We start from the raw sequence: 26,463 nt of genomic DNA, 5'->3' as shown, positions 1-26,463 counted from the left end.
AAGTATACATTTAAATGAGTGTTGACAAATACAGACATTCCTTGTGCCCCTTTGTATTTAGTTCCCTCTCCAGTGAAACCAGGCAACCACTGGTCTTCTTTATGTAATTATAAAATAGTTTTGCTTGTTCTTGCATTTTATATAAATGGAATCATACAGTTTATGTTCTTTTTTGGTGTGTCTGACATTTTTTTCCTCAGTATAAAGGTTCTGAGAAGAATCATGGAATTGTAAATTGTGATTTTTATTTTTATTGTTATTATTTATTTTAATTCTCAACTGAGGATATTTTTCCATTTTTCCTCATATAGAGTGGGAGGGAGGGAGAGAGAGAGAGTGGGAGAGAAAGAAACATCAATGTGAGAGGGACACATCAACTGGCTCCCACACGACCCCGACCAGGGCCAGGGACAAACCACAACCAAAGTGCGTGCCCTTGACTGGAATTAAACCCATAATTCATTGTTCCGAGGGCTGACACTCTAACCGCTGAGCCAAACTGGCCAGGGCAATTGTGAAAGATTTTTAAAGATAAACTATTTTATCTCTCATTTTTAGATTAAAACGAAGTACAGAAAGTTTAAAAAACTCAATATTTTTAACATTGTATATTTCTATTATGCAAAAAAAAAATTAAGATTAATGAGATTTAACATGGTGACGGATATATGCAGAATCCCATTATAACAACAACAACAACAAAATCACAGCAAAAAAGGATTCTGTATTATAGGTGTGTTAATTTAGTCTTACAAATCCATTCTCCTTTGACTGTCAGCACAGAGAGCTTAAGTTCCTGCCCAGACAAACTGCCTGGAATGTCCTTATGAAAATCTGAATTCCAGTTTCTCATTCATTCACTCATTTATTCATCATATGCGTACTTTACTATATACTGGGCAGTGGTGAAGTTACTGGGGACAGAGCAGGAAACAGAAATAACTGTCCCTGTCCTAATGGAACTAACATTCTAGTTGCCAAGACAAAATAAATAAACAAGTCAATACAAAGTACATCAGGTACTTTATTTTATTTATTTATTTTTTTATCATCCTCACCCGAGGACATTTTTCCATTTTTTGTTCAGGTAGAGTGGGAGGGGGGGGGAGAGAGAGAGAGAGAGAGAAACATCGATGTGAAAGGAATACATCGAGTGGTCGCCACCCGCACAACCAACCAGGGCCGGGGACAAACTGCAACGGAGGCACATGCCCTTAGCGGGAACCGAACCTGGGTCTCTCCGGACCGCAGGCCGATGCTCTAACCTCTGAGCCAAACCGGCCAGGGCACATCAGGTACTTTAGAAGCTGTGGAGAAAAAACAAAAAGTAGGGTTAGGCAGATAAGGAATGCTGGTGGTAGTGTTGGGGAGATACTATTTTAAATAGGGTGGTCAGGGAAGACCTCATTGATAAGATGCATTTAATCAGAGATCTGAAGGGAATGAAGAAACAAGCTATATAAAACATTTGTGGGTAGAATAGTCCAGGCTTAAGAAATAGGTGCAAAGGCCTAAAGCAGGAATGTGCTTGGTATGTTCAAGGTTAGGGTGGTTGGAGGACAGTGAGTGATGGAAGGGAAGCAGAAGATGAGTTCAGAGAGGTAGGAGGTATTTCATCATATAGGACATCAAAGGCCAGTGTAAGGACTTTGGCTTTTTCTCTAAGAAGGAAGCCATGGGAGAGTTTTGAGCTAAGGAGAGACATGATCTGATATCTGTTTTTAAAGCACCACTCTGGCTGCTATATTGAGAATAAATTGTGGGCAGAGGCGTGGAGTAGAGAGAGCAAAAACAGAAACTATGTTTATTCCTGTTTGCTTATCTGTCTTCTTAAATTCTTGTTTATGGATCATTTAACTGGCTTTTCCTGGTTGAAACAGGGTCCAGAGGTCACTGCATGAAGTGTTTTGCCTTGTCAGAAATGACAACAGCCAACAGACTAGAATTTTTCCTATTCCTATTTGGAAAACCCTCTCCTAACATGAATAATCATGTAAAAATAAGACATAACATGCATATCACTGACCTGTACTTAGGGAGTCAAGAGCATTTGTGCAGGCTCTTCATTCTCATCTTCTAAAATAGAATAAATAAATCTAGATTTGGGATCTCTCTAGACTCTTGAAGACCCAGCCTTGTGCCAGGATTTGATAGAAGCTGACAGTAGAGTACCTCAGCCTGAGAACATGAACTCCTTTACCAGAAAGGACAAAGGCTGTAGAATTTGATAGGAGAGAAGCAGTAATTTTCTTGCAGTTTCAGGAGCTACCCAAGCCCAACTCTTCTCTACTTTCCAAGTTTATCTGCTTATCTAAGAAATGGAGTGGGAAGGGGTCCTCCTAGCTTCCAGTACATATCCAGGTAGAATTAATAAGGTGTTATAAAAAAATTGCAGGATCTTGATTTGAGCTGGCAAGGTCAAATGTATGTCTTTTCCTAGGTCCAGTTTGCCTATAAATGTAGATGGTTTGGTTGAGATTTATTTTAAAGTCAAGGGAATACCTGTGTTTTCATTTTACAAGAAACAAATAATAGCTTGAGTAATTCCTTCTCTAGTTTCTTTAGGGAAAAGGAATGAATTCTGCTAAGATTTCATTTATTTTTTTAGGATATAGCCAAAATATGGACATATATTTGTTTGTTATTTTAATCCTCACCTGAGGATATTTTTCTATTTACCTCAGATAGAGTGAGAGGTGGGGGTGGGGGGCATCAATTTGAGAGTGACACATTGACCAGTTGCCTTCTGCATGACACCAACCAGGGATGGGGATGTGGGGATGTACCACAACTGAGGTACGTGCCCTTGACTGGAATCAAACCCTTGACTCTTTGGTCCACAGTCCAATGCTTCAATCTCGCAGCCAAACTAGCCAGGGCAAGGAAATATGTTTTCTTTTTTTTTTTTTTTTTTTCAGTATGTGCCCCTAGCAGGAACCGAACCCGGGACTCTTTGGTCCACAGGCCAACGCTCCAACCGCTGAGTGGACAGGGCGGAAATATGTTGTTGTTGTTGTTGTTTTTAAATCTTTATTGTTGAATGTAGAATGTATTACAGATGTTCCACATTTTTCCCCCATTGACCCCCTCCTCCCGCCCCCCTCCCGCCTTTTCCCACACTATTGTCTGTGTCCATTGGTTATGCATATAAGTTCTTTGGTTTATTTCTTCCCACCCCCCCAACCCCTTTCCCTTTGAGGTTTGTCAGTCTAGCATTGAATTTGTACTTCTTAATTCCTTCACCTTTTTCACCCATTCCCCCAACTCCCCTCCCATCTGGCAACCAACAAAATATTCTCTGTATCTATGAGAATGTTCCTATTCTACTTGTTCATTTTGTTTGTAGATTCCATTGTTGATAGATATGTATTCATTGCCATTTTGTTTGTTCATATATTTTATCTTTTTCTTCAAAAAGACCCTTCATTTCATATAATAACGGTTTGGTGGTGATGAACTCCTTTAACTTTTTCTTGTCTGGGAAACTCTTTATATGGCCATCGATTCTAAATGACAGCTTTGCAGGATAGGGCAATCTTGGTTGTAGGTTCTTGCTTTTCATCACTCTGAATATTTCTTGCCACTCCCTTCTGGCCTGCAGTTTCTTTTGAGAAATCAGCTGACAGTCTTATGGGACTCCCTTGTAGGTAACTAGCTGTCTTTCTCTTGCTGCTTTTAAGATTCTCTCTTTGTCTTGAACCTTTTGCATTTTGATGATGATGTGTCTTGGTGTGGGCCTCTTGGGGTTCATCTTGTTTGGGACTCTCTGTGCTTCCTGGACTTGTATGTCTGTTTCCTTCACCAAGTTAGGAAAGTTTTCTGCCATTATTGTTTCAAACAGGTTTTCGATTTCTTGTTCTTGCTCTTCTCCTTCTGGCACCCCCAAGGTGCAAATGTTGGCACGCTTGAAGTTGTCCCAGAGGCTCCTTACACTATCCTCATTTTTTTGGATTCTTTCTTCTTTTTGCTGTTCTGATTGGGCGTTTTTTGCTTCCTTATATTCCAAATCGATGGTTTGCTTCTTGGATTTATGTACTCTACTATTGAATCTGTGTAAATTATTCTTTATTTCAGTTAATGCCTCCTTCGATTCTGACTGTGCATCCACAATTTCTGACTGGTCCTTTTTTATGCTCTTGAGGCCCTCACTGAGTTCATTGAGCATCCTTATAAGCAGTATTTTGAACTCAGCATCTGTTAGGTTGCTTATCTCCATTTCGCTTAGTTCTTTTCTTGGGGTTTTGTTCTGTTCTTTCATTTGGGACCTGTTTCTTTGTCTCCTCATTTTGGCTGCCTCCCTGTGTTTGTTTCTGTGTATTACTTAACAAGAGGTATGGGGCTAGCTCAGACCAGATGCTGCTTGTTTGAAAGAATTTAGGAAAAACCTGAAGCAGGATCCAAGACAGGCCAATCCTGTGGTGAAGCAACTGGCAACAGCTTTGGTGTGCCTGACAGTTGGGTGGGGCGGGGCCTCAGGGAATTACCAGGGCGGGGCTACCAGTGTGAGCCAGGTTGCTGGAGTCCCAGATATGGAGACTGTCTGCCGCCCCAGGGAAGGGCTCACCAAAGGAACAAAGGCCTCTGACAGCACGTTTGTCCCGGAGAAAGCCCCCTCTCCAGCCCTCGCTCCAGTGCCAGACAGCTCAGTTCTTCCCTGTATGTCTCTGGTGCCCCTCGAGCTGCCTCCCCTCCAAGCTTAGAGGGAGAGAGTCCGGCAAGTCCGTGCGCGGGCCCTTTAAGGAGCTGCCTGGGGCTCCAGCCACCTCAGCTTCCCTGAGCCTCAGTTCCCGCTGGTTTTTCCAGCCAGAATTTATGGGGACTTCTCCTCCTGGCACTGGAACCCTGAGTGGAGCACCTGGTGTGGGACGGGGACCCCTCAGTCCTCAGGAAGGACCTTCCCAGCCGAGGTATCCCTGATTTTTATCCGCCACATGTGGGTGTGGGACCAGCCCATCTTGCCGCCGCCTCCGCCCCTCCTGCCAGTCTGGATGTGGCTGCTGCTTTAATTCCGTAGTTGTAGGACTTCCGTTCAACTTGATTTCAGGCGGTTTTGAATGATTGTTGTTCTGTAGTTTAGTTGTAACTTTGATGTTGTTGTGGGAGGATGTGATACCGCGGTTACCTACCCGCCATCTTGATTGGAAGTCGGAAATATGTTTTATTGCCTTAGGGAATTCAAATTTTTTTCCTTTTTTTCTAGGTAAAAGAGATCTTCAAGAAGTCACCTTTCCTGGTACCAAATGACAGTGTTAGCATCATGGATGGATCCTATGAAGGTGGAGAGGTGTTGATATATGTTCTAGACTCTAGAATCTAGAGGAAGAGGGCCAGGGGTAATAAAATATCTGATTAAAGGAACTGTGAACAGGGAAGGGGGTGCTGGAGAAAAAGGAGAAACAAATTAAGCATGGAGGGATGGAATAGCAGGAAATGGAAGGATGGGGAGAAGGGAAGTGTGTGCTTTAGACGTGAGCTTTAGAGAGGAAAAGAACAAAATGGGGCCAGGGAAGAGGGGGAAATGCTCTGTGATATAATCCTTGTCTCTCGCTCTCTCTTTAGGCATATTAGCTTGGATTACTGTGAATTTTCTGACAGGTAATACGTTCTCAAGTGTATCTTAAGCTCTTAACTGAGTTTCACACAGGGTCAGAGAGCAAAATTACCTTTCTTCTTTTCTGCATTGTTCTTTCCTTTTGTAAAAAAGAGGAAAGGAAAGACATGAAGTTAGTGTTTATAACCTGTTTTCAAGGCCTCAGCTGCAGCAAGAGTCCTTCTAGGTTAACATTTGCCTGTAATCCGTGGGGGCAGGGAGCAGTGGAATGTTGATAGAATTCCTCCAGAGCAGGAGAGACACCGCAGACAGGATGATTGGGCTGTCCAGGGAGCAGAGGATGTTCAAACTGGCTCTCATTCACAGGTCAGCTACATGGCCACAGTCAGGAGACTGTGGGGACCCTGGACCTGGGGGGGGCCTCCACCCAAATCACGTTCCTACCCCAGTTTCAGGTGAGTCATTAACATGAAGGTTTGGTTAGCAACTCACTTGTCAGGCTTATCATGGTGCTAAGAAAGGGGTACCCTACTTTTAGGCAGCAGCTCCACCACCAATAGGTTGAGAAGAGTCAGTTAATAACTGAGTGAACTTTTCTTTGTCACTGTTCAGAGTCTCTTTGATTCCTCAAGCCATGGGAGATTAGCAGTTCACTCTGTCTCCTTCATTTCTGATTTTCTGGGGGAGGGACAGGGATGGTGGTGATAACATCCCTAGATAATCGCAGATTCTGAATATTCTTTTTGCTTTTTCTGATTTGCAGAAAACCCTGGAACAAACCCCTAAGGGCTACCTCACTTCCTTTGAGATGTTTAACAGCACTTATAAGCTCTATTCACATAGGTGAGGACGGGGACAGGGAGGAGTAATATTTCATATAGTATGAGACTTCTAACTTTTTAAAGCATTTTCACATCTATTATTGCATCTGACAAGCCTTACGTCTTTGCCAATCCCTGAAGGCTGATTACCTGAAACCTAACCCACATACCAAATGCCAAGGGACCCAAGGATTTCTGCATTCTTGATCTCTGAAATATATGACTTAAAGAGTCAAAAGGTTTCTCTATAAAGAGGATACTAAGAAAGAGTTCAGCCAAAGCTCTGTGCCAACTCCACTGAGCTTGCCTTCAGGTGTTCAAAATCCAGCCTAGACTTTGATCACAGTGAGGCTGGGATCTAAGATAATGAGAGCCTTTCTGGGGATGGTTCACAGGGTGGGGCCCTAAGAAGCATCACTATCTCTGACCTTTAAATCATAGCTGTGGAAAATAGTTACTGCATAGCCTTGATCTAAACTGTGCAGAAATGACCATGTATTGTGCATACCAGATGAATAGGTCACAGAGAACAAGGCTTTCCTCCCTTTGGAAGGAGACAGAAACCGTGTTACTTTTAAAAGGGGTAGTTTTAGGCTGGATAACTTCAGGACCAGCATGAAATTAGTCAATCCTGTATTTTACAGCTACTTGGGATTTGGATTAAAAGCTGCAAGACTAGCAACTCTGGGAGCCCTGGAAACAGAAGGTTCGTCTGGGTACCTGTGCTGGTTGGGGTGTGGTGAGAGTGACACCAGTACTCAGCTTGCCTTTTCTCTTCCTTGGCAGTGATTCTGTGGAGGAGAGGGTCGTGCTGAATCAGGAAGCATATGCTGTACAATGGGCATAATAGAAAATTCTTTTTCTCTTTTATGAGTTCAGATAAGTTTTGGTATACATGATAAGCCATTTCTAGAATGAGGTCTGTTTATATGGGGAAACAGCCTGTGGCCAGGAGGCTGAAGTATCTGCAGAAATACAAGGCTCACAGAGTGAATTTGGCAGGAGCTTGCTCGCCCTTGGCTTTACGTGGGAGATGCAGGATTGGACAACGTCTGCTTGCAAGGGGAATAGCTGAGCAACGTCATCACCTCCTCACAGGTGAAAGGGTTGAGAGCTTAGCTTGTGAGGTCAGGTGGAACTGGGTTCAGTTTCAGTTTTCTCATTTGGGGCAAGTTAGCTAACTTCTGTGCCCCTTTCCTCACCGTAAATAAGATTTTGCATTTAATGTGCTTTGTATGATGCCTTGCTCACAGTAAGCTTCTATTGTGATGATGGTTGTATAGCATTTCAGAGTTTATAAAATACCTTCAAATGTGTTTCATTTAAGCATCACAAGAACCAATGAGAAAAGTAGAACAGTATTTCCTGCCCACCCTCCTCTTTTTTTTTTTTTTTTAGAAAGGACGGAACTTATTCCATTGTAGGTTTTGGATTTCTTTGGGATGTGACGGAAGCCATGGAACCCTCCGCCAAATGCACTTGTGCACAAAAATCTGCCCATCTATGAACCCCATTAAGAATTTTTGTCATAGGATATGGTCATGGAACTGATTTCATATGATTTTAAGGCCCAGCCACCTTGGTGGTTACTTTCAACCTTAGTGGCTTCTTGCTTGCCGCCTCCTCTCACATCCTTGCCTCTTACTTTGTGGTCTGGTTTTTGTTTTGTTTTTTCAGGGACTGAGGGACACACTTTTCGAAGTGCCTGTCTACCAAGATGGTTAGAAGCAGAGTGGATTTTTGGGGGCATGAAATACCAGTATGGTGGCAACCAAGAAGGCAAGTGATGTGTTTTCACTGGTTGAAATTATTTTTACACTTGAAGTCTGGAAAAATTCCACGGGAAACTTTTTACAGAGCTTAAGAGAAACTTGTCATATTACAGGGACTCATTACAAAGAGATCTTGGTATGCCTCAAGAAGTAATGGGAAGTGACAGTGAACCAGGCAGCCGTCACTCTGTATCCTGCTCTTTCCCTGGCCAAGTGTCATGGATCCTTTCTTACCACTGGGTCTAATGCATTAAGGGTCTCCGCCCTCAGCAGAGTACAACTTTCAGGTTCAGTTCAATGTTTAGCTATTTAAATTACAGTAAAACTAAAACTTGAGATGATAAGGAAAACAATTCACTTCAAGTATTATAAAAGGCACAGGCCTTAAAATCAAGGAGAAAACTTGATTTTTCCAGTAAAGGAAGAAGGCAAACCTTCTAGCTACTTCTCATAAGATGATGGAACATAATGTGAGGCAGCAGCTCGAGGCCAGCTGGGGCTGTTTGTGGTGAACACGGGTTAGGGAGGAGCGCTGCCATGGAGAAGCAGGTGCCTTTCCTCTAGAGCGCGAGGCTGTGGAATTTTGCTCATCTTTGTAAGCCCTTTGTCCTGAACCTCGGCCTTCTTTCCTTGATCCTGCTGTTTCCTCACTGGCTCCAGTAGCTTGCCTTAAGAGTATGGTCCCTTCCCCTGTAACTTTTCTCACTGTGTCCCTCTGCATCTTTGCCCTGGCAGGGGAGGTGGGCTTTGAACCCTGCTACAGAGAAGTGCTGAGGGTGGTCCAGGGAAAACTTCACCAGCCAGATGAGATCCAGAGAAGCTCCTTCTACGCCTTCTCTTACTATTACGATCGAGCTGTTGACACACACATGATTGGTAAGTTTACTCCAGGTGTCAGTTCAGGGAGGACCCTGGGCAAGGCTCTGGTGGGAAAGGGGGAGAGGCAGTATCTGAAAAGCTTCATCAGAGGTGATCATCCTGTTCTTCTTCAGTGCTGGTTGTTGAGTGACACTAGTTACTCAAATGGAATGGTACATATGATTGAGAATCTTTGGGAGTTAGAAAATTACCTTAAAATTTTATATGAAATCTGTGTTTTAATTGAGGTATAATTGACCCAAAGTAAATGCATATGAGTTTTTTTATGATAGTTGACATACAATATTATATTAGTTTCAAGTATATAAAATAGTGATTCAACATTTATATACCTTACGAAGTGATCTCCAGAATGTCTAGTAACCATCTGTCACTGTACAAAGTTGTTACAATATTATTGACTATATTCCCCTCTGTTGTACATTATATGCCAGGACCTATTTATTTTATAACTGGAAGTTTGTGCCTCTTATTCCCCTTTACCTTTTTCCCCATCCTTCCATCCCCCTGCCCTCTGGCAACCATCCGTTCATTCCTTATATTTGTGACTCTGTTTCTGTTTTGTTTTTTGGATTCCACATATAAGTGAAATCATATAGTATTTGTCCTTCTCTGACATTTCATTTAGCATAAAATGTACATATTTAGCCCTGGCCAGTTTGGCTCAGCGGTTGGAGCATCGGCCTGCGGACCAGAGAGTCCTAGGTTCAGTTCCTGCTAGGGGCACGTACAAAAAAAAACGTACATATTTAAAGTGTACACATGCTTTTGTAGTTGATAAGTGTGATGATTGGGTGTTCACACTCTTGTGAGATATGCCTCCCTTAAGCCTTGTTACATCAGCACATTACATGTCTGACTTGAAAAAATATATATACAGTTTGCTAAGTTTATGTATACACCCATGAAACCATTACCAGATTCAATATTTAAAACCATATCTATCACCTCAGCGTTTCCTCCTCCCCCTTTATAACTTTTTAATCACAATAGTAATGCTTTTGTTTAGCTGTGACCATGTATGTATGTGATTTGTCATAGCCTGAAATATGAATCGATTTTCAGTTTTCTAATGTGTTTAGTTAAATGGGTCAAATTCTGTATTGTGGCTAAATACATATAACATAAAATAGATTATACATAAATAGACTGCATAGATTATATTGTATGAATATCATGTTTACTTAATTCCATTTTCTAATGTAGGAAATTTTATTTCCTGTTTTTATTACAAATATCACTAGGATGAATTTCCCCGTTTTCTTGACACTTGGGCTTCAACTACTCTCTTGTTTCATTTCAGATTATGAAAAGGGGGGCATTTTAAAAGTTGAAGATTTCGAAAGAAAAGCACAGGAAGGTAGGTGTCAGGGGTAGCTCTTGACGGCGTGTCTGTGAGGCTGTACAGAGTCCAGTGACCTCAACATGACCTACAATGCCGCCATCAGCAGAAAGTCTCTCAGGGCTGGTTATCTGTCTTTGCCAGGAGCTAACAACAGAGAGGGAATAGAAAACTCTGAGAATTAAAGACTTTAGGAAAATGGTGAAAACCTGTTTTTTCTACATTTCTGGTGATTTTTTAAAATTGAAATAGTGTTGTCAGTGTTAATGAAACACCACATACCAAAATATACGGGAATTAGCAACAGAGGTTTCCTGCAGAGAGTCAATTGAAAATATAAATAAATGATCTTATCCAGTGGCCCCAAAGTAAGGCTAACTCATATTTTCCTGTCTTCTGGGCTTCAGCATTAATAATATATAAGGGACGTGGTTGAATTAAGCCCAAACAGTTCATAGAGATTTAGCAAATAAACTAGGGCCCATATAAATTTGAGAAGATATACCATCAGAAACATGCACGTTCTTAAGAAGCTATGGTCTTGTAGAGACTGTCAGTGCACAGTTCTAGCCTCTAAGACTCCCAGGATCAGCCAACTGGAGAATTCTGCTTTGCTTATTCCAAGTCTGTATTTAGAGAAAATTCCACACCTCTCAGTTGGCTGCAAACTTGAATTCCACTCTTCACTCTCTCTCCCCATCAGTATGTGACAACTTGGAAAACTTTACCTCAGACAGCCCTTTCCTTTGCATGGATCTCAGTTACATCTCAGCCTTGTTGAAGGATGGCTTTGGCTTTGCAGACAACACAGTCTTACAGGTAAGAGAGAGCGAGCATAGGAGTCGCATAACAGACTTCTTATTTGGGAATTGGGAAGAAAGAGTTAAGAACTTATTTAGTAATCAGAGTGGCTACAGGTGGAATTATGAGGATTTTTATTAGGACTGTGGAAAGCACTGTGCAAGGCACTATGAATATGGGAAATTACCTTGATGCAAAGGCAGCTTCTAAGTATATTACCAGGCAAGCTATCCTAGCGGTCACAGAGCAGAAGGCTTGTAGCCCAAATGAAGATGCCTAGGTTCCATGGTTTATTAAATCAGCTTTGAAACTCAGGACAAGAAACAACAGGAAAGAAATGGGATAGGTAAACATACAGGACAGAGTGCAAGCAGGTTGGAAGTGACACACTTCCTGAGTCCTGAGTTTGTGTGTCCTGCCTCCCTCCGCTGAGGGTGGTTACAAGTACTAGAACTAAAGTTTGATCAAGGGGCACAAGGACAGAAGGTGCCTGGGGCATCACACAAATTTCCTCTATTTGGAGAGGCACAGGTGCAGGGACACTGTCTGGTAGTATTGCCCACTCAGCCTATTAGATGGTTTTACTTGGCAGAGGACATGGGAGACCAGAAGGGTGTCACTAACGAGTGGCCTAAGACCTCATGAATGTTGAATGCCTTGTGTATATGTACTATGTCATACATATTTTATATATGCCTCCTCTTGAATCTTGGGTCCCTCTTTATCTTCCTGTCTCTGCCCATCTGTTCCAGGACAGGCTCAGCTTTATCTATAGTAAATTATTTCTCTATTCTAATCACTTCTTATATATTTCTTTCATCCCATCTATTTTCTTGTCTCCAATACTATAATTGAATAATTGTACGTATGGTTATGTCAATGAAAGAACATCCATCATTAGAAAAAGTCTCATAAGAGTTTATTTGAACCAAACTCTTAACAGTGGCCTGGAGGCAGAATCTCAAAGGATTGAGAAAATGCTCCAGAGAATGGCAGTTTGCATCTTATTTTATACATTGGAATCAAAAGGGATGTAAGGGGGTTATATGAAATCCATTGGTGGTAGATTAGGAAGGTGGGAGAAAGCAAAGTGGGGAAATCTCTGAGATTGGATAAAAGCAAAACACAGAGACGCATCTTTTACATCGGTGGGTAGAGGATAATAAACATCAGGGTACATCGAGATGGCACCTGGGCAACAGACTGCAGTGTGGTCTCGTGCTCTGTGCCGAGGTTGCGCCCGGAGGGTTCTGGAAAAGTATTCTGACAGTTCAAAGGTATGTTATCCTAGAGGCACAGGACAATAGACAATTTAAGGTAAAGATTGACCTTTGTCAGAGAAGCTGTAGGCTTAGGATGTGACTACCCACTTTTAGCTAGGAATTTTATATTCAGACCACCCTGTGTGGTTACTTTCAGTCTCTGGGTTTGTAAGGCCGCCAGGCAGGCCTCCCTTGAGCTTGTCAGGTTTAGTATGTGGTCCCTTTTTCATCCACAGTTACAAAGATGAGTAACATGTAATCTTTGTCCTCAGAAGTCATGTAGTCTATTAGAGGAGATGGCACAAGGCAACTTAGCACTTTTGCGTCCATAGGAGACTACTGTTTTTGAGCTTCCTCCTCTCACCTTCCTCTGCGCCACTTCCCCTTCCTGTTTTTTTAGTTCCAGATGAGTTTATATTCCCCAATTTGTTGTGTTATACAGATTTCATTAATTCATTTGTACTAAGGCATTTGGACTTAATGTTTTTTACCCACCAAGAACATCAGCATTTAAGGTGCTTAAGACAGAAGTTACTTGCCAGTAGATTGGTATAGTAGTATTTAAAGAATGGGCTTTGTTGTATGTCAGATCTGGATTCAAGTTCTGATTCTGCAAGCTTACTGGCTCTGTAACCTTATTTACTTCCTCTCTAACATTTAGGTTCCTCGTCCAAAACACAGGTATTCTCAGAATACTTCTTCTATAGGGCTGTTAAAATTGAGATAATGCCGCCCTGGCCAGTTTGGCTCAGCGGTTAGAGTGTCGGCCTGCGGTCTGGAGAGACCCGGGTTCGGTTCCCGCTAAGGGCACGTACTTCGGTTGCAGTTTGTCCCTGGCCCTGGTTGGTCGTGCGGGTGGCAGCCACTCGATGTGTCCCTTCACGTCGATGTTTCTCTCTCTCTCTCTCCCTTCCTTTCTCTCCCTCCCACTCTATCTGTACAAAAAAATGGAAAAATATCCTCGGGTGAGGATAAAAAAAAAAAAATTGAGATAATGCCTGTGAAACATAGTGTAAGTTATTAGTATTGGTGTTGTTAGCAGTGTAGGCATTTCACAGCAGTTGGGGAGAGAGTTGTGGATTAGAGAGGTCATCCTAAACCCTCAATACAGAGTAGTAAGCTAACAACATTCTCTACTTAAGCATCAACTGTAACCAAGTCGTTTAAAGACAAGTTTCTGTCGCTTCCAGTGCTGGCATCCTTTTGCTCTTCGTGATTCCAGTGGCAGCAACATTTAAATCGGGTGGACAGTCCCATCCCAGAGAGAGCTTCACTTCAGCACCTATTCCCCTGTATCCCTAGGCTGTCAGGCCCGTCCTGAGAACAGAGGAGAGCATTTAATGAGGGGACGCTCCCAGTTTGACTCTGGTGTCTCAGACTAAACCTCAAGGTGATTCACATGCCATTCTCCCCAGTTTCTGGCACAGTGACTAGACTGCATTTCCAGAGGTCAGCAAAGTATTGTGTCATCAAAACTCAGTACCAGAGGCCTGGCCGGTACGGCTCAGTGGTTGAGCACTGACCCATGCACCAAGAGGTTGCGGGTTCAATTCCTGGTCAGGGCACATGCCCAGGTTGTGGACCAAATCCCCAGTGGGGGGAATGCAGGAGGCAGCCAACCGATGTTCTCTTTCATAGATGTTTCTCTCTCCCCCCCCCCCCAAAATCAATAAAGAAAAAAATATTTAAAAAAACAACAAAAAACTCAGTACTAGAAAGACAGAATAAAACCAATCCACTGGTTTCCAAATGTGTGTGAGTGGTGATGGCATCTTTACTCAACAAAAGCTTATGCAGAATGCCGGTAAAACTGGTAAGTCGACCATCTGGTAGAAGCAGAGGTGGGGGCCTCAAACCCCTTCACCATTTGACCCCTTTCTCTTTGAAGCACTTCCAAGGAACCCACAAGACTCTGAAGAAAACAATTTGATAAACATTAATTGAGTCCCTTTGTTAGGTAGTTGAGGAAATGGGGTCACTTAACTGAGGCTCAATCTGGCCTAGAATGCCTTAAGTATCTTGGATGATTAATAATGTTTAACAAGCCCTGGCCAGTTTTGCTCAGCGGTTAGAGCGTCGGCCTGCGGTCCGGAGAGACCCGGGTTCGGTTCCCGCTAAGGGCACGTACTTCGGTTGCAGTTTGTCCCCGGCCCTGGTTGGTTGTGCGGGTGGTGGCCACTCAATGTGTCCCTTCACGTCGATGTTTCTCTCTCTCTCTCCCTTACTCTCTCTCCCTCCCACTCTATCTGTACAAAAAATGGAAAAATATCCTCGGGTGAGGATTAAAATAAATAATAATAATGTTTAACAAGATGCAGTTACTTACAAGGATGAATTGAGAAGCTTAATGTTTTTTCCCACTCCTAAATCTATTCCCAACTCCTGTTATATTTAGTTTCAGGATCAGGGAAAGAGTTCCAAAAGTCCTGTCTGGAAAGCCTGGGTGAGACCACTTTCCTGGATCACATTCAGGGATCAGCTTGGCGCGGGTAGGGCAATAAATAGGCCACAGCAGGAAAGAAACTGCAGAGATGGGTAATGGGGAAGTCTCCAGACTGGCAACTCCAACTGGTTTGGCCATGTGGATGATCTTTGCAGGTATTCTCTGCCAGTAGTCATCTTGCTAGAGTTGAAAGTTGAATGAAAATGTGAAGACTTTTTTTTTCTCCTCCCCAACAGCTCACAAAGAAAGTGAACAACATAGAAACAGGTTGGGCCTTGGGGGCCACCTTTCACTTGCTGCAGTCTCTGGACATCTCCCACTGAGGCCCAGCCCTTCCTCTGAAGTCTGCATTTGCTAATAACCTCTTTTAACTGGAGAAGGAGAGAAGACTGAATCACGTTCTGAGAGAGTCTGGAAACCACCGGGGTTGAAACCCAGCAGCTGGCTTCATCAGGAGGAAGGGGCTTTTGTAGACAGGTCTTGCTCTTAAGTGTAGAGATTTGGGTTTATTTATTTTACACATCTGATACGAACTGGTACCTAACCATTCTGCTTGCACAGCTGGTACCAGAGTTTAAATTTTTGAGCATGCTTGTGTGTCACAGAGAGCCAAAAGGAATAGCTTTGGAACTTAACCATGGAGAACCCAGGGACAAGTCCCTGGGAACCAAAGAAAAATCTCATTTCAACTCTTTGAGTGCCTCATTCTTTGAACATTTTAATTTTCCTTTCATGCTAAACTCAGCTGACTGATTGCAATCCCATGGCCTATCAACACCAGTATATTTTTCCTCCCTGCACATTGCCCTGTCCTACCCTTATCAAACCCGTCCACCCACCCCCAAAAAAGAGAGAGGAAAAAATACCTGGTTTTGCTTTTCATGTGTAATTCAAGGGGAAAGGTACCACCCCTGAAGTTGTGTGGTCCTGCTTTGCACTAGCTGTAATCAGCCAGCTGAGCCATCCTAACTCTTAGCAGGATGGAGAGCAACTTCCAGCCTTAAGAAAGGAGGCTAGCCCTGGCCGGTTTGGCTCAGCGGTTAGAGCGTCGGCCTGCGGTCCGGAGAGACCCGGGTTCGGTTCCCGCTAAGGGCACGTACTTCGGTTGCAGTTTGTCCCCGGCCCTGGTTGGTCGTGCGGGTGGCAACCACTCGATGTGTCCCTTTCATGTCGATGTTTCTCTCTCTCTCTCTCTTCCTCTCTCTCCCTCCCACTCTATCTGTACAAAAATTGGAAAAATGTCCTAGGGTGAGGGGAAAAAAAAAAAAAAAAGAAAGGAGGCTAATCCAGCCTCTAGGGACATGTTTTGGGAGGGTGTGGCTGCCTTGTATAGGTCACCTTCTCTTAATCAACTTTTTATAAGTCAACCGTGAGATTAATGAACATGTCCAACCTTATAGGAATGTTTATTCAGTGCCAGTCCCTCCTTCCAGGCTGATTATAGTAATTTGTCCTCCTAGACTTATTTATTTGTATTTCTAAGAAATACATTAATACCCTAGCTATTTGAGAATCTAGATTTTGGTTGCACCTCCTTCCAGTTTGCCATTTTAGTCTGTTTATAGCAGTTTCTCTTCCTACCTGGCCCTAAATTATTTGTCTAGTTCCAGGGCCTTCTCGATGATAACCTAACATTTTATTTGGTTGGCCATTTTGGCCCTCATTAGTGCTATAGTTTGAACACTCTGAGCTCTTCCTTTTGTGAATGACTTCCCCTAAAATTCATTATCTTGTATTTTCCCACATGACCACCACCTGCTTCTTGTTACCACTCCAGTGCTCTTGGGCTTGAAAGATCTTCCTGTTGACTTGCTCATTTACCCTGGCTCGTTACCTCCAGCTTCTTTCCAGCAGAGTCTGCATCTCCCAGACTTGTAGCTTTCATAGTAGACTTTCTTTCAGCTTTCTCACAAAAGATGTTAAACACCCGGCCCTCACACTAGTTCCTGGGGAACCTTATTTTTTAAAGTTATTCCACTGAGTCAATAAATACTCAACTAGGCAAATTTCTGTATCCTCACCCCCAAATTTTGTTTAAAAATTCAATGTGGAATTTCTTCAGATTCTTCACATTGACTTTTATTATTACCAAGGTCACCTTTATACTTACTGTCCTCAAAAAATGTTGATACATAATGAAACAGAATCTTTAGATTGGAAACAGCCCAAAGATATAATCCAACCTTCTAACTGCTGCAGAATTCCCTTAACATTTCCAACTGGCTATCATTCCGCTTCCGGTTAGGCATGTTTTCAGACAGCTCATTCTATGTGGGACTGCGTTGATGGTAAACCTCCCTCCTTATGTTGAGCTGCAGTCTGTCCTCTCAGTGGTCTCTAATCCCTCCTTTCATAGCCTTTCAGTCTTGAAGAAAATTCCTCCTAAGTCCTCTGTGGTCTCTTATTTCATAGAACACCTGGCTTCTAGACCCCTTACCATTTTTGTCACATAGATCGAGTGCTAGAACCAGTCATATACTACGTGTTGTTCTGCATGATTAGGGAGAGACTGGTTTCTCTGGTAGAAACCAAGCTGTTTTCCCAAGAGGTAAGCTGTGTTCACTAAAGATTCCTCCATTTTGACGGGTCCAGAGAGGTAAGATTCCTCGGTCTTGTCATAGCTTCTCTCTGAAGATTTTCACATAAATGACTGTTCAGACTCCTTTGGTTATCCCAAGCACCTCCAGAAGCCTTGGATAGATGCATTAACTCCAGAAATGTATCTACTTATTTTCTGATAATCTTGATTAGAACATCTGGAGAATTAACCAGTTTATCCATTTTAGGAGCAATATGGAGTAAGAACTTTTATTTATTTTTTAATCCTCATCCAAGGATATTTTTCCATTTATCATCAGATAGAGTAGGAGGGAGAGAGAAACATCAACATAAGAGGGACACATCGACTGGCTGCCTCCCGCATGACCCAACCAAGGCCAGGACATATCGAAACCAAGGTTATGTGCCCTTGACTGGAATTGAATCTTGACTCACTGGTCTGCAGGCCGACGCTCTAACTGCTGACTGGCCAGGGCAGAACTTTTATTTCTTTGAAAAAATGACTTGTCTATAATGTCCTTTTTGCCCCTTAGTATACCTCTTCGGCCTCTTATTGAGGAATCCTGTAGAGTCTAATATTGCTGGTTAAATTTCTTTTCTATATATCTATTTATATATTTCAAATACTAGGACCTGAGCTGGCACGCAGTGGATGTTTGTTTACCATCTTATGAAGACCATCCTCTGTGGGTTTGGGAGTTCTTGCAAGGTGTGCCTTAAAATTCTTCCTCTCTTGCCTGATTTTATTTGCATCTTTTTAGAGAGTCCATGTTGTCCTCGCCTGGGCTACCTTTCTATTTTTTGTGAAGGATGACCTTTTTGTTTTTCCCTACAATGACCTAGTTTCTAGACTCTGCTAGTAGTCACACAGCTTTCACAGTAGTGGCCATCTTTCATTCTGGGCACATTTTCCCCGGGAGTCCAGGAACGTCTGTGACACTGTCAGTTTTTTACTCTAACATCTTAAACTATTCCCCAGAATAGCTTAGCTTTGTTCAAAAGCAGACTCATTTCATCATCAAATCAGACTTTTGGACAAAATGTTCTTTACCGTATACAAATTCAATGGATCCAGAAATCTTCAAGAGGCACCCCTGGTACTGCAGTGAGCTCTTCAAGCATCTATAGCACCTGACCCGACAGCTACCAGTCTGCAACCAAACAGGAACAAATTCTGCTGCTGATCAGACCCTCCCTTTGACCGGGCTCCTGAAATTTTCAGACCTGTGCAATGAAACTACTTATTGTTTTATTACTGAACAGACAGTTGTGCCCCCGAGAGGAGCCATAAATAAAACTGAGATCTGATGCTGGAGAAATAACAACTAGCATCAACAAGATTTGGTTTTCTATTCAGAAATTCCAGTGTACCTATAACAAAGGCTAAAGCAATTTGTTATTAAATTTAAAACAGCAATTCCAAAAAAATGTATCAATTGAATATTTCTAATTCTTTATCAAAAAACAATTGTATAAATTTATGACCATTAAAAAAATTGTATAAATCTTATCTTTAGAAAGGATTAACAAGTAAAAATAAATGAGACAGAACCTTAGCAATTGTTTTAGTAATAAAAAGTTCTTTTTAACAAAAATCATAATAGTCGTCTCCTTTGGGGTTTTCCTTGGCTTGGTTTATACACCCTCCTCACAGCAAATTATCACTCATTATTTGGGCTCCACAGGTTCCCTAAATAAAGGAGAAAAAGAGACTAGGGAATGCTAATACAAAGTCAATTTATTAAATTAAGTGTTGAAACTCTGTGATGGCCTTGGAAAAAGATGTTCATCTTTCTTCAATATAATCTACAGAAGAGGAGCATTCATTTGCTTGCAAAGGCCATAATCTGTTCCTAAAAAAAAAAAAATGAAACAAAGTAAGTGATACTCTGACACTGTAAGTGTGAGGGCAGGTGAAGAAAGTACTTGAAAGTATCCAAACTGATTCAAGCGAAAATTCAGCAAAAGTCCCAGAAAGACACTCTTTCCCAAGAGTCCCTCCCAGGTGTCTTTAAATGGACACTTCTCAGGAGAAAAAGCTGACTGAGCAGCAAAAGGAGCTGAAGCATCTTTATTGGTGAAAGCCCTATTCCCTACGTTACGCCCTTCCGTATACTGTATAGGAACAAGCCCCAGCACCAACACGCCCAGCAAGGACTTTTTTTTTGTTCAAAACCACTGGGGAAGCCCTGGCCGGTTTGGCTCAGCAGTTGGCACATCAGCCTGAGGACCACAGAGTCCTGGGTTCGGTTCCCGCTAGGGGCACGTATCCCCTGCCCCCCCCCAAAAAAAACCAAAAAACAACCACTGGGAAAGATAAAGAGAATTTTACAGCCAAGAAAATTAACTCAAATAAACTAAGTCATTGGCAAAGTCATTCCTCAGTGACCAAGTCTCTTCGCCGAGAGCAACCCCTTACTTTGAGCGGAGACACTGCATTTGTGGCCTGCAAGCCCCACGTCCTGAGCAGCACGAGTGGAGGGGCACTGGTGGAGTAGAGCCTTTGCAGCAGGTCGGTAGCAGCCAGAAGAGCAGTGTTGTGACGCTGTCTGTCTGTCTCATAAGCTGTGAGGTGGCTCATGGAGCCTGGAGGAGAGGTGAAGGTCACAGCCCTAATCCCATAGTGAAGTTTTCTTTCCTAGAAAACTATGTCCACCACATCTGGCTACTGAGGGGCACTTAGGGGTCCTGATCTTCCCTAGCTACATGACCTCTGGATCTTTCTAGAAGGTACCTGAATCCTTACCTAAGTCTTTCCCATTGAAGGCTGCAATACTGAGGTGATGGGCCAAGCTGGAAATATCCCCAAAGCCCATGTTGACACCTTGTCCTGCAAGTGGATGGACCCTGTGGGCAGCATCCCTGAAAACAAAGCGGAGTTTAGGTGTGGCCTCCAGCAGCAGAGTGAGAAGGGAGTAGCCCTCCCGGCTATTATCTTACCCAATGAGCGCCAGCCGAGGCCGGACGTACTCAGCAGCATGTCCCAATCCAAGAGGAAACAGTACTCGGCTCTTGGCATCCACCCTGGCTACACTTGGGGGCAGCTGGCGAGCTGAGACCTTAGTGGGCTTCAGAAAGGCAACAGCATAGTGCAGCATGGTGCTGGCAGAGTCGATGAAGTCCGTGTGGTTAGCATCACTCCACTAGTAGCATTAGCCACAAAACAAAGTGAAATTTCATCAGTGACTGGCATGCCTAAAACGATCTGGACCCCAAGTGACAAGTCCCTCAAATAAATGCAAAACACAGCTTCCCACAGGTTTTAGGATCAAGCCAAACTGCTCCTGAGCTGCCCCTTGCCTACCTCTGACCTTGACCTTTCACTGGTCCCCCACCCTCCACCAGTCGCACTACAGCTCATTCAACAAAATCCTTTTGCCTCTGACATTCCCCTCTGCTTAGAATGTCCTGCCACTTGTAGTTCACCAGGATCACACCTCAGAGCACCCAGAGGCTACCAGCTCTTTTTATAAACCTCCCTCCAGCCCTGGCCAGTTTGGCTCAGCAGTTAGAGCTTTGGCCCACGAACTGGAGAGTCCCGCAAAGGGCATGTACCTCAGTTGCATTTTGTCCCGGCCCCGGTGGGGATTGTGTGGGTGGCAACCACTCGTGTCTCTCTCACGTTAATGTTTCTCTCTCTCTCCTTCCCTCTTTCCCGCTCTGTCTGAAGATAAATGCAAAAATGTCTTCGGGTGAGGATTAAAAAAGAAAATAGAAACCTCCCTCCAAACTCTCTCGTGTGTGTTCACCTCCATGCTCCCATAGCATCCTATGCATACTTCTACCACCAAACCAAAATTGTCCTTTATGTGCCTTTCTCCTCACATGACGAGGAGCTTCCTAAAAGCAGGGACTGTCTCAGTTGTCTATCTCCAGACCCTTCTACATAGAAGGCACTCACAGTCATTGCTACAGGGATGTACTACAGAGGCCTGTGCCAGGAATATATGCTAAATGACCCAGATGGGGTAGCATCCATCCTGGAAGCCACTTCAGTGTGTTCAGTTCCTTTTATTGTTGCTACTACAGAGCAATGAAGCTTACGTTCTTCAGTGTGAAGTCATCAGTGAGGTAACAGAGTTTGGTGGTTAAAACCACGGCTTGAGGGCAAGCCTTTTCAGAACCCAGCTTTGCACGAGATGTACAAACTTGGGCAAGTTACCTGTCTTTATTATTATTATTATTTTTTATCCTCACCCGAGAACATTTTCCCATTTTTTGTTCAGATAGAGTGGGAGGGAGAGAGAGGAAGAGAGAGAAGAGAGAGAAACATCGATGTGAGAGAGATACATTGAGAGGTTGCCACCCGCACGACCCCAACCAGGGCTGGGGACAAACTGCAACCGAGGTGCGTGCCCTTAGTGGGAACCGAACTCGGGTCTCTCTGGACCACAGGCCAATGCTCTAACCGCTGAACCAAACTGGCCAGGGCAAGTTACCTGTCTTTAATGAGCATGTTATTAGTCCCTACCTCAAAGGGTCACTGATTTAAATACAGAAACAGAGGTAAAACTCTTCACCAGTACCTGGTACATAGTAAGTGCTCAATAAATGTTACCAATTATTACTATTAGTGAATTAGATAAATGTATCATTTAAACTCCAAAAATACTGTGCCATATTATCTAAAAGCTATATTACTCCAGCATAATAATTATTATTTATTGAATACCTATAATATATGAAGTATGTTGTAAGCATTTTACATAAAGTCTCTCATCTTAAGTCTTTAGACTTTTATTATTAATTATTATTACTAACCCAAGAGGTTGGTGATAATATGTCCATTTTTCAAGAGATTTACTCTTAGTACCAGTACTGAATCCAGGTTTGTCTAAAGCTTACTCTCAAGCTCCCACCGAAATGTGCTCCGCCCCTCTCCAAAACATTCTGATGAATCGGGCTTCAAAGGCTCAGGTACCTGGGACCTAGTAAAGCTGTTCAAGATTATGCAAGTATTACAGCTTCAAAACCAGGCCAGCGCCAACTTCCACCCACCCAGCTGTTTCAATCAGCACAACAGCTCACAACCCTCAAGAGCACACAAGTTACTGACTTCTATCGCTTGGGTTTCCCTAAATGCCCTCCTCCACATCATCTAGACCAAGCCTTTCAGCTACAAAAGGGCAGCTGGTTTGGTTACTTCTTTTTCCTACTCAAAACCGCTCTTCTGTATCTACCCCGCAACACCTCGCCAGGTGGACAAGCTGATACTCACAAAGGCGGAGTTAATGGCATCCACAAAGTGTTCCTCATCCATGCTGACCAGCTCAGCGGCATGTTCATGGGATGTGGACCAGACCAAGGAACTCAAGGTGTCTGAGAGCTGTCTCAAAAGAACACCATCAATACTGACAGCTAACACTTCTGTTTTGGGCACTCTCAAGCATAAAGGTACGAAGGGGAAACAGAGTTAGCCTGGGGATATGCCCTTGAAACCTGAAGACAGCTGAGAGAAAATGAAGTCCTAAAAGAGGAAGGCGGGACATGTTTAAACAGACTAGCCAGATGGACTTCTTACCGGGAGCAGAGCGATGGGCCCAGAGGGAAGAAATCTCTGCCAAGCTACATTGTTTTCTGTGGCCTATAATAGAGAGGAGAACAGTTCTTGTGAGAAGCACACATATTAAACACCAGCAGGGTCCCATAGAATGGGCTCAGGATCTTTTTTTATAATCCTCACCTGAGGATGTGTTTAGATGTTAAAATGTGTTATTTATTTTAGAGAGAGAGGAAGGTAGAGGGAGAGATAGAAACATCAATGAGAAAGAAACATCAACATCAGTTGGCTGCCTCCCGCACAACCCCCTTGCTGGGTATCAAGCCTGCAACCTGGGCATGTACCCTGACCGGGAATTGAACCTCTTGGTGCATGGGTCAATGCTCAACCACTGAGCCACCCCAGCTGGGCATGTTTACTGATTTTAGAGAAAGGAAGAGAGGGGGAGAGAGAAAGAAAAACACAGATATGAGAAACATCGATCAGTTGCCTCTCGTACACACCCTGACCAGGGATCGAACCCATAAGTTAGGTATGTGCCCTGACCAGGAATTGAACCTGCAACCTTTCAGTGTACTGGATGACGCTCCAACCAAGTCTCTCTGGCCAGGGCTGGGCTCCAGATCTTACCTCTGATAAATGTAGAGTAGCCACAACAGCAGACTGATCGTAGTGCCAGCTAATATTCTGGATTCCCGCAGCTTGCCGTACTCCTGAGTTGTGACCATCTGCGCCAATCTGCGGGGAGACAGGGCCTGCTAAGTCTTATAATCTTAAAATAAATGAAACTTCCAAAAGTTTGTCTCTGCCTCCTAAAGAGTTCCCTAGTTCCAACTGCTACGGCAAGCCCATCTACGGCATACAACTTATGCCTGCCTCACTCTCAGCCCCTAAAGGGGTAGTTCTACATATGTGACCCCAGCCTCAGCTAACGGACCAGTGCTGGACATCTGACTCATGAGGTGCCAGCCACAGGTTAAACTCAGCCAAATTCTCTTGCTTTCTGAACTAAAAAGTAACAGGCAGGTACTAGAGTTTAACAGTCCACGTGTAAGGTGAGGAATGGCTGCCATGGCAAAGGGGAAGCTGATGAGCAGAGAGAGAAGGAAATGGAAGATGCAAGGACATGAGTAACTTACAGGACTCCTGAGAAGAAAAGAATAGCCTCAATTTCTGTCCCTGTGAGGCCAGTTGTCCTCTATTTCATGATCTAAGATGGTCCAGGAGATAGTGTCCTGTACAGGATTTACAAGACCATCTTAACTTGAGCTAGCTTACTGCGTACTGGTCCTTATAGCCAAGAGCTTTGCCTAAAATTAACATCAACTGTAGCTTAGATGTAAAACTAGAAGCCCTAGAATGGAGGAAAAGATGTAGATATGTAAGACCCCTGGCAAAATAAGAATTTTCAACTACCAACAATTTGGTCTGGAGGGTGCTGCCATCACCTAGGGTAATATGAACCCAAGGGCTGGAGTCTGCCATGGAAAATGGACCAGGCCAGGTGTAGCCGACTGCTTTGCTCTGGTAGAGAACAGTCACTCGGTCTAGGGAGGTCAGAAGAGAAAAAACAGAACATTAGAAAGACAGCCCATGCAGGCTGAGGAAAAGCCATAACTAAACCTAAAGCAAGGTCCCAGGACAGCTGTCTTTTGTCATTTACTCCTAAACAAGAAAAGTAAGATCTAAAAAAAAACTCATGTGATCTGTGCTGTAGTCTGAGAGCTGATAAATGACAAAACCACAGGGATGCATCAGTGTCAAAAAAACCCCTAAGCTTTCAAGGAATCATCAGCCTATACCAGGCCCTCTTCCCCTTTTCTAACCACTGGAAATCATTTTACTTTTCTGAACATAAAAATGATATGCCCACTGTAAAAGTCTGACAAAAGAAAGGTTTAAAAGGGGGAAAAGCTGCCCGGCCAGTGTGGCTCAGTGGTTGCCAGGTTGATTCCCAGGCAGGGCACATGCCCAGGTTGTGGGCCTGATCCCTAGTGGGGGGCAGGCAGGAGGCAGCCAGTTGATGTTCTCTCTCATCGATGTTTCTGTCTCTCCCTCTCTCTTCCTCTCTCTCTAAAAAAAAGAAATCAATAAAGAAAAAAATTTTAAAAAATAAAAACAAAGTATATTTGACTTTAAAAAAAAAGGGGAAGCCACCATTAATCATACTACTCACAGACCACTACAGTTAAAGCTTTGCCATACAGCTTTCCAAACAATTTCTTATGCATGTATATGTGTGCACACACACCCTTAACATAAATGGGAGCATATGACACGTACTTTCTTTCATCAATATATTATGAAACATGTTTCTAAGTGACTAATTATTAGATCTAAATTATCTTTAGAAGCTGCACAGAAGTTCATTACATGGATGAACTACTATCTACATCAAATAGCATTTAAGTTGCTTCCAATATTTTTCTCTCTAGAACAACCCTGAAATATTTGCAAATCATATACTGAATAAGGAATTTATACCCAGAATATATAAAGAACTCTTATAACTCAAAAATAAAAAGACAAATAATCCAGTTTTAAAATGGGCAAAAGATTCTGAAGACACCTTTCTCCAAAAACATAAAAATGACCAATAAGTACATGAAAAGATGCTCAACATTACAGTCATCAGGGAAATACAATCCAAACTACAATGAGATACTATTCCACAGTCATAAGAATGTCTATAATTTTTGTTAAAGGGGGAGGAGCCCTGGCCAGGTACTTAGTTGGTTAGTGTCATCCTGATACACCCAGGTTGAGGGTTCAATCCTTGGTCAGGACACATACAAGAAGCAACCAATGAATGCATACACCAGTGGAACATCAAATTCATGTTTCTCTCTCTCTCTTTCAAATCATCAATACATAAACATTTTTTAAAGAAAATACAATTTAGACTTTCGGTCAAGATGGCGGCGTAGGTAAACATCGTATCGCATCCTCCCACAACCACATCAAAATTACAAAACTACAGAATAACCATCATTCAAAACCGCCTGAAATCCAGCTGAATGGAAGTCCTACAACTACGGAATTAAAGCAGCAGCCACAACGAGACTGGTAGGAGGGGCGGAGGCGGACGGGCTGGTCCCACACCCACGTGTGGCGGATAAAAACCAGGATGACACCTCGGCTGGGAAGGTCCTCCCTGAGGACTGAGGGGTCCCCGTCCCACACCAGGCGCCCAGCTCAGGGTTCCAGTGCCAGGAAGAGAATCCCCATAACTTCTGGCTGGAAAAACCAGCGGGAACTGAGGCTCAGGGAAGCTGAGGCAGCTGGAGCCCCAGGCAGCTCCTTAAAGGGCCCGCGCACTGACTTATCGGACTCTCTCCCTCTAAGCTTGGAGGGGAGTCAGCTCGAGGGGCACCAGAGACATACAGGGAAGAACTGAGCTGCTTGGCACTGGAGCGAGGGCAGGAGAGGGGGCTTTCTCAGGGACAGACATACTGTCAGAGGCCTTTGTTCCTTTGGTGAGCCCTTCCCTGGGGCGGCAGACAATCCCCATATCTGGGACTCCAGCAACCTGG

The 26,463-nt window shown here is 43.3% G+C and overlaps 2 protein-coding genes and 1 non-coding gene across 5 annotated transcripts in view; 2 read left to right on the top strand and 1 right to left on the bottom strand.

The window, feature by feature from the left end:
• The window catches only part of ENTPD5 (ectonucleoside triphosphate diphosphohydrolase 5 (inactive)), a 44,342-nt gene extending 28,451 nt beyond the window's left edge, over positions 1 to 15,891 (top strand). For all 3 annotated transcript variants that reach the window (XM_036260138.1, XM_036260152.1, XM_036260146.1), the window contains 10 exons: positions 5,201 to 5,276; positions 5,560 to 5,595; positions 5,918 to 6,006; positions 6,315 to 6,394; positions 7,017 to 7,078; positions 8,050 to 8,151; positions 8,880 to 9,020; positions 10,327 to 10,383; positions 11,069 to 11,184; positions 15,108 to 15,891. In XM_036260138.1, the coding sequence (XP_036116031.1) occupies positions 5,201 to 5,276; positions 5,560 to 5,595; positions 5,918 to 6,006; positions 6,315 to 6,394; positions 7,017 to 7,078; positions 8,050 to 8,151; positions 8,880 to 9,020; positions 10,327 to 10,383; positions 11,069 to 11,184; positions 15,108 to 15,194 (846 nt within the window). In that variant the 3' untranslated portion in view covers positions 15,195 to 15,891. The remainder of the gene's footprint in view (positions 1 to 5,200; positions 5,277 to 5,559; positions 5,596 to 5,917; positions 6,007 to 6,314; positions 6,395 to 7,016; positions 7,079 to 8,049; positions 8,152 to 8,879; positions 9,021 to 10,326; positions 10,384 to 11,068; positions 11,185 to 15,107) is intronic.
• LOC118622731 lies at positions 9,786 to 9,884 on the top strand. The gene has a single exon (XR_004958122.1). It is a non-coding gene; the product is annotated as a small nucleolar RNA U13 (small nucleolar RNA).
• A 2,617-nt stretch (positions 15,892 to 18,508) lies between the features above and the next one.
• The window catches only part of COQ6 (coenzyme Q6, monooxygenase), a 29,187-nt gene continuing 21,232 nt past the window's right edge, over positions 18,509 to 26,463 (bottom strand). Inside the window, exons 5-13 of the mRNA XM_036260129.1 lie at positions 24,347 to 24,477; positions 23,561 to 23,668; positions 22,952 to 23,014; positions 22,649 to 22,756; positions 20,371 to 20,573; positions 20,177 to 20,292; positions 19,850 to 20,016; positions 18,983 to 19,283; positions 18,509 to 18,581 (exon numbers count right to left, since the gene is read on the bottom strand). Of these exons, the coding sequence (XP_036116022.1) occupies positions 19,254 to 19,283; positions 19,850 to 20,016; positions 20,177 to 20,292; positions 20,371 to 20,573; positions 22,649 to 22,756; positions 22,952 to 23,014; positions 23,561 to 23,668; positions 24,347 to 24,477 (926 nt within the window). The 3' untranslated portion in view covers positions 18,509 to 18,581; positions 18,983 to 19,253. The remainder of the gene's footprint in view (positions 18,582 to 18,982; positions 19,284 to 19,849; positions 20,017 to 20,176; positions 20,293 to 20,370; positions 20,574 to 22,648; positions 22,757 to 22,951; positions 23,015 to 23,560; positions 23,669 to 24,346; positions 24,478 to 26,463) is intronic.

This window comes from Molossus molossus, unplaced genomic scaffold, assembly GCF_014108415.1.
Source record: "Molossus molossus isolate mMolMol1 unplaced genomic scaffold, mMolMol1.p scaffold_m16_p_1, whole genome shotgun sequence".
NCBI classification, from domain to species: domain Eukaryota; kingdom Metazoa; phylum Chordata; class Mammalia; order Chiroptera; family Molossidae; genus Molossus; species Molossus molossus.
The sequence above is the reverse complement of the archived record's forward strand: the minus strand, read 5'-3'. Positions and strand labels throughout refer to the sequence as shown.